General features: G+C 40.0%; 1 protein-coding gene across 3 annotated transcripts in view; it reads right to left on the bottom strand.

Annotated features, from left to right (window-relative positions):
• Positions 1-517: 517 nt before the first annotated feature.
• Positions 518-12,051, bottom strand: part of LOC127419749 (pleckstrin homology domain-containing family G member 1-like) — a 96,312-nt gene continuing 84,778 nt past the window's right edge. For all 3 annotated transcript variants that reach the window (XM_051661434.1, XM_051661433.1, XM_051661432.1), the window contains exons 16-18: positions 9,086-9,205; positions 3,392-5,180; positions 518-3,259 (exon numbers count right to left, since the gene is read on the bottom strand). In XM_051661434.1, coding sequence (XP_051517394.1) covers positions 2,307-3,259; positions 3,392-5,180; positions 9,086-9,205 — 2,862 coding nt within the window. In that variant the 3' untranslated portion in view covers positions 518-2,306. The remainder of the gene's footprint in view (positions 3,260-3,391; positions 5,181-9,085; positions 9,206-12,051) is intronic.

Genomic DNA, 12,051 nt, shown 5'->3' with positions numbered 1-12,051 from the left:
GTAAGTCATTTTTCCATAAACTCATATTGTGCTAAAAAAGCAAAGGTTCTGTATAAATTTAAAATGCTGAATGTTTATAAAATTATATTTTCCCTATTCAGGCCCAAATAACAAGTGATCACCAGAAGGATGGCTCCAGTAAAATCTGGTAGTATCAGTTAGTTTCTCTGTGCCTTCATATTTTATCATTCACATATTATAACTGCAAACACTGTATATAACTAACCTATAACTAATAAATATTAATAACCAATGACATTTCTATTCCAAAACATATTTTGGAGGCCAATATTTTTGTGCCAACCCTGTTATATTAAAAATATTTAAGGGTTGATATAACTTTGCAATGCATATTTGTATATTGGCATTGTATTGTCTCCACTTTGTACTATAGAAACCTAGAAGCTCAAAATAAAAAATGTCTAGAAATAAATAGTATATTTACATACATGTAAACATTTCTGTTGAAGACATAACTGAAAGAAAACCAGATATTGTTTTGATTGAAGGTTTATTGTTATCTTCAACCAGTTACAACTAGGCAGGTATTAAAAAAAGAAAACGAGAGAGAGAAAAAAAAAACTTAACTTAAGATAATGAGAACAGGAGAATGGCAATATTCATTAAAATGTACATCTTTACAGAATATTAAAATGAAGTGCAAAAGAAATAATTCCAACATAGGACAACAGTCCCCACCAGTAAAAACAGAAAACAAAATGTGCAATAAAAAAATCAAACAACATCAACAACAAAAACTTAATAAAATCAAACATATAAACATACTTCATTGATAGCTTTGATTCAAATTTAAATTCACTTTATTTACATGGGTATTTATTAGGTCATAAATGATCATTTCTTCTTTCAATGTAATGTTTTGAGAAGGTAACAGTGTTCATAAAAACAGAAAGAAAATGGTAATATTTACAGCACTATTAAACCAATTTTTTTTTAAACATACCAGCTGAACAACCAACTCAAACATTTAATAAATATTGTTCCATCAAAGTGAAACAGACATCTCAACATTTTAGAGAAAATAGAAATACCCAGAAATAAATACAACTGAAAATATCTAATCACAAAAAAAAAAAAAAAAAAAAAAAAACAACCTCTAAATCTTTGGGACAAAAGACATTATGTGAGCCAACCAGTGTTTTGTTTGTAGGTGGAGAGAAGGTAGGGACAGCTGATGCTGAATATTTAAAACAGTATACACAAGTAAATGACAAGAAAATACAAAATATTGAATCCAAATTTACAACAAACTACAGAAATTTTTTGAAACCTCAAACTCCATTCCCCAACATGGTCCCATGAACACAACCAAATGATCCTAAAATTAAGATATTAAAAATAATATTTTTCTCACTTTTTGCCAATTACATTTTGTAGTAGTTGTTTTGTTGTTATCCAAACCAAAACAAACAAATATCATTTCTTAATCCATATAGCAATTTTTCTCAGCGTTATTGATAGCATTTTGAAATTAACAACTTGATCACATTATTTTAAATACACTTACAGTATGACCTCCCAGTCTGATATATATATATATACATATATATATATATATATATATATATATATATATATATATATACACACACACCTATTGTAAAGCATAGTAAAATATATATGAATTCTATGCATTCTGCCTTAAGAAAACATGGCATGCAAATGGTCACTGGCGATGTTAGCATAGTTTCAGCCAATATACTCAACTCTTTCTAATGGCATATTTCTACACAATAAAAGTAAAATATCTGAGTTATTGTCCTATGAAGATTCTTTCTACATGTGTACACAGAGATTATGCCAGATAATGTAATTAACATCAGTCATGTGCTTTTTATTTATCTTAATGCTTGAAGGAAACATTTATATACATGTACTAGAATATTATAACCAGAACTTAAGCAAAAATATTGTTTAAGAGAGAAACATGTTCAAAATGAACTTACAAAGTTCTGTAGAACTTACAATCATGATTTGACCTTAAAGCAGAAAGTTTTGTTATACAGCATATGATGGAAAAGAGGAATACAATTATTTGAAAGTTAAATCTGTATAGTATCCTGCTTAGATATGTAAAAGCTACTTTGTGCAACCAAATTAAAGTGTAGACATGAGTTTACAAATTGTGTGCTGTTGTCATATGTATTAAATTCAGTGAAGTACTTTACAATGCAAATATATAGACATATGCTTTGTGCTGTGTCTTTAAGTTCTGTAACATGTTCCATGTGGAAGGTTTTCTTGTATGTGCCAATTAGAGGCATGTTGTCCATTTTCCAAGCTTCTTATGCAAAACTGCTAGAGCTGAGACACTGGAACTTTCCTCTCATTGATTGGACAATTTTGGGCTGATTTACACCCTGCTGGCTGCAGTCTGGATCATTCCACAGGTATCCCTGCAGAGTCATCTCAGGGGTGGTCTGCTGTCCCTTTCCAAGGGTCAAACTGTGCAGCTGAGCCACTATGGGTGCATCTTGATTTTGCTCTTCACCCTCATCTTCAGAACGGATCTCCACATAATCATCATCATCATCTCCAGTGTCTTTAAAGTTGGCCAGATAATTCTCAGTGGCACTTTGTGCATTCAGTGGCACCTTTTTGCCCAGAACCACCACTTGCTGTGAATCTTGTAGTGTGATATCACATGGCATTGAGAGGTCAGAAGTCACCTGGGCAGGGCATTCGGGAAGGCTGTGCTGCCGAGGCATGTACGTCCTTGACTCTTTTCCGTGCAACTCCAACATCCTATTACAATGTTCACTGCCATTCTCTTTTCCAGTTTGATCTATCAATGAAGACGAGGACTGGCAGCGATTGTAAGTTGACACTTTAGTGTTGCGTGGTCCTATTGAAGAGTAAATGTGATCTGTGTTGCCTTTACTTGGTGTCACACAGGCACTCCAACGCTGATTGGGTGGAGTACTTAGAGCCGATGGAAGGTTCTTCAAGGCAGGAGTTGAAATTGCAGAGGTCAGTCCTCTCTGTGGGGCTGAAGTGCATACTGCAGATTCAGCTGGCCAGGACACAAAATCAGCAAGTTCCTCATTACTGTATGTGCAGTTCAACCAATCAGACTCTTGGGTAGCGCTATCAGATAGGGAAGGGGAGGAAGTGGTGTTGGGAAAAAGTGGATGGGGGCCTGTAATACTGACAGAGGACTTCAGTACTTGATGAGTTGTAGGAGAACCCTTAAAAACCACCTGCTCATACAACTGAGAGTATTCTGCTATTCTTGCACCTGGCCAAAAGAAAGGAAAAAAAGAAAGAAGCATTCATAAATAAATCATTTCGTAAAACTTGCTTGTGTCACACTGAGTAAAACTTTGTAGAACAAAGAAAGAATTATAATAGCCTTGCAAGTATGCCTTACCTATAGCAGTGCCACCTTGTTTATTCTCCTCCAGTATGGCTGCCAGGTCTTTCTGTTTACTTAGCCTTAGCTTGGCACAACTGGGTTCATGGTCCATGCTCTTCATCTTCAGTAACTGGTTGGCCTTTTTGATCTTCTGACTGTACTGCCTAGCCATGAGGAACACTCTGTTCTTTCCCCTCTCGCCAAGCTCAAGAACCTGGTCCCCAGCTTCCCCACCCAGCAGTAGACTAGAGGAGCCAGGCTCCAAACTACTAAATAAGGTCTGAAGCTCTGAGTCCTTCGGTGAAGGGATGTCCTCATCATCCATCCGGAAGCTTCCACTGCTTAATCTCACTAGTTTGTTGCGGATACTCTTCACTGTGCCAGGTTGGGGCTCAGGGGTGGAGGGCAAAGGAAGGGAAGGTGCTGTAGGAGAAGTAGACACCTCATGGTCTTTTTCCTTTAACCTTGTTTCTGGAAGGAGGTCTGGAATGTTGAGAATGGGGATATGGAGTGTTGGAGGGGGTTTAAATGCAGTTGGATTAGGCGATCCAGGTGGAACAGAAACTATAGGGGCCATTTTTAAGGGTAATTTGCATGGAGAGTCATTTGCCCTTTGTTGCAACCTGTTGACTTTACTTGGAGAGCTGTATGTTTTACTTGGAGAGTCTTGTGCTTTTTGTGGAGAGTCATGTATTTTACATGTGGAGTCCGTTCCACTTACAGGAAATGCTGCTGGAAGTCTGTCCGGTTTCTTTTCATTGTTCCGGATGTAGTTTTCCAGATCAGACCAGATTTCATCCACTTGTTCTAACGTGTTATTGGCTGTGGAAAGCTGAGAAGTTTCAGTGTATAAAATTGGAGTCGAGGGAATCTGAGGAAGGGGCCGATCAACTTCTATGTTGTTTCTTGGACAAAGGCTTTCCTCAGAAACAAAGCCTCCTAAAATCTGTCTAGCCATGACATCTATCTCCGATGTCTGGAGGCTGTCTGTTTTTCCTAGATCAGCATCAGTTGAAAGGACTGGGCAATCCTGGAAAACGATGGTGTCATAGATATTCTCTTCATCCTCAACAATTTGCAGATCACAGGTCTCAAATTGCTCCCCTTCTTGGCCAGAGGACCTATTGCTCTCACATGAACTTTCAGTTACAGTTGGAGTGATTATAACTTGTGGCCCTATACTATGTTTGACCTCTTCAACCTCTGCAACTTCATCCTTGCGAATCAGCCCCATGGCCTGAAGCTCCTCAAAACTAATGTTGTCATAAACATTCTCAATATCATCAATTGTTAACTGCTCGGCAGAAGATGACCCTGAGATTTCAGTGCTTGAAGACTCAGTCTGGACATTGGTCTCTTCCTCTTGTAGGGCTCGCTTGGTAGGGCTTTGTCTCTCACTCTGTTTTTCTCCAACACTGCTGACCCTACGAAGTACCCTGCCTCCACTTATGGGGACGTCTAGCTGCGATCTCTGAGTCTGTTCAATATGCCAGCTACAGGGTCTCTCTGGATGGTCAGCAGTTTCATGGTCGCTCTCTGCATAATGACTGCTAACATCATTCTCTGTTGGCTGGAACATCTGATAGATGTCTTCATCATCATCAATTTGGACAGACTTTTGACGAGTAGGAAACATAGCCCTCCGGACTCGGTGGTCTGCCCATATGTTGCGGACAGATTGTTCCCTGCCTGTTCCCAACATGTGAGAGATGGGTTCGTCGTTCTCTGTTTCAGGAGGACCGGTCACCCGTAGGACAGGGGTGTTCATTTTGACAGCCTCATTTTGTAGAGACTGTTTGGCGGTCTGAGAAAATATTAATAAGCACCTTTACAATATATTCAAATCATGCTGTGTACTTGTAATATCACATTTATAAACCTGTAAAAGTAATGTGTAAATCTGTATTGTAAGGTTTTAATTCACTGTGGTCATTGTAGAATGTCTACAATTTCAGCCAGACTTGAATGATCTGTTCGATGTCAAACATCTGGATACTCATCCAAGTGCACCACAAGGAACAGCATAATGTTTTGAGACTAGTTACTGTTATTAATGTTATAAATCATGCCTGTAAAGATTAATTGTAACCATCAGACAACTTATGGAGCCTTTTTCTTTAAATTCCAACTCTGAATGCAGGCAAACTGTGTTCTTTATTCTTTTTATTCTTTTCAAGTTATTGCTTTAAAACTTAAGCAAAATTATATGTTTCAAGGTGGCTCTGGATATATATATATTGGAAGAAAATATCTGCAGCAGCAGTCATCACAATGGAGGGCAAGGCCATATCAGCCAAGTGAATGAAATCCATGACAGGTTGCATGTTTCATACACAGTGTTGTAGCCAAATTTAGATTTCTAATGTTTAAAGGAATTATGTATTATTTTGCTGATATTGATAATAGTTTAATTTGACAATTATGAAATATAGAAATGTAGTATGTACATTTCTGTATCCAAAGCTTTTATTTAAAGCTTTTATTTAATTTGATGTGTAGTAATATTATTTTAAGAAGCAATAAGTATGTAGTTAGCATTTGTCTTTAAACAAGCATGGCATGGTAGCACCACAGGAAAGTGGTGCAGCCTGAAGCTACTTCCGGTAGAGTGAACGCTGGTGTGTTTGTCGCCACTATTAAGATGGCCCTCATTAATGCATTATAGCATGTTCATTGGACTTTTTTATTAATCACTGAGACCTGGCTGAATCCTGGTGAACAAATTGCCCTGGGGGATCTAACACTGCCAGGCTGTGACTTTTTAAATTCCCCACGGACTTCAGGGGGAGAAGGTGGTATTGCCACTGTTTTTAGAAACTCTTTTAAATGCAGAACACTACATATGGAAATGTATACCAGTTTTGAGGTCCAACTATTAAAGACTGACATCTTGGCTCCTGCTTTCTGTGCATTTGTGTACAGACCTCCCAGATTTAATAAGGAATTCATCCATCAACTTTCTGACTTTTTCTCTGGACTGGTGTCTTGTGGTGACAGACTCCTGATTCTTGGGGATTTTAATATTCATGTATGCTGTATATCAAAACTTCTGGTAAATGAATTTATCTCCTTCTCTGAGTCTTTACATTTTGTATGACATGTCACTGGTCCTACTCACAATATGGGTCATACATTAGATCATGTGTTATCTTATGGTCTTTCTGTATCCAACTTAGAGGTCTTAGACATTGGCATTTCTGACTATTATTCAGTAATGTTTGAGTCTGTCTCTACTTGTCCTCTCCCTACTTTTTCTCTGCCCTTACATCTCTCTCGGTCCATTCACTCGTCTACTGCCAATCTGTTTTCAGAATTTTAGCTAGCTCATTTCAGAGATTATATCTTAGCTGGACTCAACACTGAATCATTGGTTGAAGCTTTTAATAAATCTTGAACTTTTACACTTGAAAATGTCACTCTGCTCAAGCCAAAGAGAGTTAAGGGTGTTTCACAGCCTTGGTTAAATGATGTCACCCGTGCTCTCAGACAAGAGTGCAGAAAAGCTGAGCACAATTGGAAAAGAGACAAGCTTCAGGTCTCTTATGACATTTTAAAGGAGTGTTTAACTAACTATCAGAGAGCTGTAAAGGAAGCGAAAGCTACGTTTTTCTCTACATCTCTGATAACGCAAATCAACCAAAACTATTGTTCAAAACAATTGATTCTGTTTTAAACCCAATTAGAAATGTTTTTCTGGACACCAACCAAGAGACCTGTAAAACATTTTTAAACTTCTTTACTCACAAAATTGAGCAGATTAAAGGTGCTATTGCACCTTCACAATTTGATCAACCACAAATTCCTTCCCTGTCCAGCTCCCTGACTCACTTTGAACCAGTTACATCAGCACAGTTAGCAGATGTAGTCTCCAAGATGAAGTGTTCCAGTTACAAGCTGGATATTCTTTCTCCACGCCTTCTTAAAGAAGTTTTCATGACTATCAGTTCCAGTGTGACAGCTATGATTATCAGCTCATTAGCAAGCGAAGTTGTTCCAAGTAGTTTTAAACACGCAACTCTACATCCTTTGTTAAAAAAAACCTTTTTTGGATCCGGCAATATGCAATAATTACAGACCAATCTCCAAACTGCCTTTTATTTCCAAGATTTTGGAGAGAGTTGTTTATTTGCAGCTCTACTCCTATCTAAATACATTTAACATTTTTGATACATTTCAGTCTGGTTTCAGACCCTTGCACAGCACTGAATCTGCATTGTTGAAGGTCACTAATGATATTTTTCTCTCCATGGATTCAGGTTCACCTGCCATCTTAGTTTTATTAGATCTCAGTGCCGCGTTCGACACTATCGACCATAATATTCTTCTTAATTGTCTAGAATGTATGGTACGGCCCTCCAGTGGTTTTCCTCCTATCTAAAAGAAAGGATGTTCTCTGTAAATTTAGGTAATTTTTTTTCTATGTCGGCTCAATTACAGTGTGGTGTCCCTCAAGGGACCCTTGTTATTTTCCCTGTATATGCTTCCTCTGAGCTCTATTTTTCAGAAGTACAACATATCGTATCACTGTTATGCTGACTATTCCCAATATTATTTCCCAGTGAGTGTAGACAAGAATTGTTCATCTGTGAACACCCTAAATTGCTTCAAAGAATATTAAACACTGGCTGGCAAATAATTTCTTACAATTAAATGAAAGCAAAACTGAAGTTCTGATTTTAGGTTCCTCCATGTCCTCCTTACCCAGTTAGGTCCTCTGTCGTCGAATGTACAAGATCATGTAAGGAGTCTTGGAGTGATTTTAGACTACTCGTTACTTCTCAATAAGCAGATCAATGCTGTTGTCAAGGGTAACTTTTTCCACCTGAGATCTATCGCTAAAATAAAACCTTTTCTTTTCCATAAAGACTTGGAAATTGTGATCCACTCACTTATTACATCAAGGTTAGACTATTGTAACTCAATGTACATTGGTCTGCCCCAAACTGCATTATCCCGCCTATAGCTAGTTCAAAACGTGGCAGCTAGGCTTTTAACAGGGTCAAGAAAGAGGGATTTCCCCAGTTTTAGCATCTCTACACTGGCTTCCTGTTAAATTCAGGGTTGATTTTAAAATTTTGTCTACAAGGCACTATCTGGTCTCGCACCCCAATATATCAGTGACCTTCTACACCCTTACTCCCCCACCAGAGTGCTCAGGTCTTCTGATCAATTTCTATTGAGGGTTCCTTGTTGTCACTATAGATCTATGGGTGACCGAGCCTTTTCTGTGATAGGTCCTAATCTATGGAATAGTCTCACTTTCCATGTGAGGTCAGCTTCATCATTAGCCATTTTTAAATCTTCTTTAAAAACATATTTTTTCTGTAGCTTTTTTTAAATGTGCTCTATAAATATAGGTTGATTTGACTTGACATAAGATTTTTGACTGCATTTTATGGTTCTGTGGATTATTTCATTTGGATTATTGTATCTCATACCTACATGAATGATGGTGGAACTGAACTTTTTGTTGCTTTGTTTTTATTTATTTGTTTATTTTTTTGGTTTGTTTTTTGCCCAGAAACAAAATAAACTAAAGAAAAAAGCATTTGGATTGTTGGTGTGTTGGATTGTTTGTGAAAATGAAAGTGAGTCAACCACAGGAGCACACCTCAAACCTATAAGAGTGAACTGGTTGCTCTTACTCACAAAATAACTTTTGGTTTGGTGTTAACTATGTATTATGTATCACCTACAGTATGTCCTTACCTGGAGATCTGTAAGAGTGAGGTTGTGGTTTCTCCACTGGTCAATGCTGTCCACAGACACTTGCTGGTTCAGCCTTTTACGGCTGCTCTTCCCTGGCACCCTCAGCTTGCCCCCAGAGCCCTGGTTGTACAAAGGTCATGATCAATGAAACATAGACATTATGATTACACAATGCGTGTTTACTTTTCCCTGTGGCGCTGCCGGAAGCGCATTGCATCATCAGCATGGGAGACCCGGGTTCAGATCCCATGTTGAAACCAGGAAGTAATCAAGGTTTGCATAATAAATAAGCACAATTCGAAGGTTGCATTTTCCCCTCTAACATTCCATTTTACTCGACTGATGGTTAGGTTAAGGTTTGTTTTTTGGGTTTGGGTGGTCAAGATAGGTCCTCTTTACTGAGGAATGCATACAATTTACCATGATGTTTTTGGTGTTACCCAGAGGTCAGGATATAAATTCAATTCTTTTGAACTGATAATGCTTCATGTGAACTTTTGTCAGATATACACTACCGGTCAAAAGTTTTGAAACACTTGACCGAAATGTTTCTCATGATCTTAAAATTTTTTTGATCTGAAGGCGTATGGACTGGACTCAAGATGGTGCTGAGTATGGCTGCTGCGTTGCGAGCTCTGACACAACATAGCAATGTATTGTTTGTTTTGTTCACAATTCTTATGTTTTTTTGTCTTGGATGTTGTCTGCCTTATTGTCTACGACAGACAAACACTTTTGGACATTGGTTCAGCGATCTCACACCGAAAACCGGACTCCACATTCCTCAATGCCGACCCGCTGTTTACAAACACGCAAGCAGAGCCCTTTGTCTGGGCAGCACGGCCGCGGAAACACAGGAGGAAAAGGGGAAACAGAGCTGGCGTTCTCATCAGAGTAAGACGCCGCGCAAATCGACCCCCGCTACCCACTATTCTACTGGCAAATGTTCAGTCTCTGGATAACAAGCTCTGCGAGCTGAAAGCGCGGATCTCTTTCCAACGAGAGACGAGGGACTGCTGCATTATCTGCCTAACAGAAACTTGGATGTCTGCTGAGATTCCAGACTCAGCCATTGAACCTGCAGGGTTCTCCGTGCACCGAGCGGACAGAGCGAAAGACCTCTCAGGTAAAACTAGAGGAGGTGGTGTATGTTTTATGATCAACAAATCCTGGTGTGATCAGAGGAACGTACATTCCATCAAGTCTTTCTGTTCTCCTGATCTGGAATTTCTTATGCTTCTGTGTCGACCATTCTGGCTACCGAGGGAATTCACAGCGGTCATTATCACTTCTGTGTACATCCCGCCACAAGCCGACACAGACCGGGCACTCAAGGAACTGTATGGGAGAATAAGTGAGCAGGAAACCATGCACCCTGAGGCCGCGTTCATTGTGACCGGGGACTTTAATAAAGCCAGTTTAAAATCAGTTGCACCAAAATATCACCAGCACATTAGTTTCAACACACGAGGGGACCGGGTTTTGGACCATTGCTACTCTCCGTTCCGGGATGGCTACAAATCCCTCCCCTGCCCACCATTTGGCAAATCGGACCACTCTTCCATTCTGCTTCTGCCCGCTTACAGGCAGAAATTGAAACAGGAAGCACCCACCCTCAGAACGATCCAGTGCTGGTCGGACCAATCAGACTCTATGCTACAAGATTGTTTTGATCACACGGACTGGGAGATGTTTCGGTCCGCCTCTGATGACGACATCGAGCTTTACGCTGATAGCATAATGTGTTTCATCAGAACATGCGTAGAGGAAGTGATTCCGACCAGAACTGTACGAATCTATCTGAATCAGAAGCCATGGATCAATAGCGATGTTCGCGCGGCACTTAATGTGCGGACTTCCACTTTTAATTCCGGGAACGCGGAGGAGCATAAACAAGCCAGTTATGCCCTCCGAAAAACTATCAAAACAGCAAAACGCCAGTACAGGCGCAAGATTGAAGGACAGTTTAACACCACCAACTCTAGAAGCATGTGGCAGGGAATTAACATCATCACGGACTTTAAAGGGAATAAAAACTCCGCTATGAACACCGCTGCCTCTCTCCTGGATGAGCTAAATACTTTTTATGCTCGTTTCGAGGGAAACAACACCGCCCTCGCGGAGAGAGCTCTCGCGGCTGAAGCTACAGAGGTTAGTTCACTCTCCGTCTCTGTAGCGGATGTAACCCGATCCTTCCGACGGGTGAATATCCGCAAAGCCGCTGGCCCAGACGGCATTCCGGCCGTGTCATCAGAGCGTGCGCGAACCAGCTGGCTGGTGTTTTTATGGACATTTTCAACCTTTCCCTCTCTTTGTCTGTAGTCCCCACATGCTTTAAAACATCCACCATTGTGCCTGTACCAAAACAATCAAAAATAACTTGTTTAAATGACTGGCATCCTGTTGCTCTGACCCCCATCATCAGCAAATGTTTTGAGAGACTAATCAGAGATTACATCTGCTCTGTATTGCCACTCAATCTTGACCCGCTGCAGTTTGCTTACCGCAACAACCACTCCACTGATGATGCCATTGCATCTACAATACACACTGCTCTCTCCCACCTGGAAAAAAGAACACTTATGTGAGAATGCTGTTTGTAGACTACAGCTCAGCATTCAACACCATAGTGCCCTCCAAGCTAGATGAGAAACTCCGGGCTCTGGGCTTAAACAGCTCGCTGTGCAGCTGGATCCTGGACTTCCTGTCAAGCAGACGCCAGGTGGTTAGAATAGGCAGCAACATCTCCTCATCACTAACCCTCAACACTGGAGCCCCGCAGGGCTGTGTTCTCAGCCCACTACTGTATTCCTTGTACACACATGACTGTGTGGCAACACATAGCTCCAATGCCATCATTAAGTTTGCTGATGACACGACGGTGATAGGTCTGATCACTGACAATGATGAAACAGCCTACAGAGAGGAGGTGCACACTCTGACACACTGGTGTCAGGAGCACAACC

The sequence above is a fragment of the Myxocyprinus asiaticus genome, chromosome 29 (assembly GCF_019703515.2).
Source record: "Myxocyprinus asiaticus isolate MX2 ecotype Aquarium Trade chromosome 29, UBuf_Myxa_2, whole genome shotgun sequence".
Classification (NCBI taxonomy): domain Eukaryota; kingdom Metazoa; phylum Chordata; class Actinopteri; order Cypriniformes; family Catostomidae; genus Myxocyprinus; species Myxocyprinus asiaticus.
Note: the sequence above shows the minus strand (reverse complement) of the source record. Positions and strands in the feature narration are given on the sequence as shown.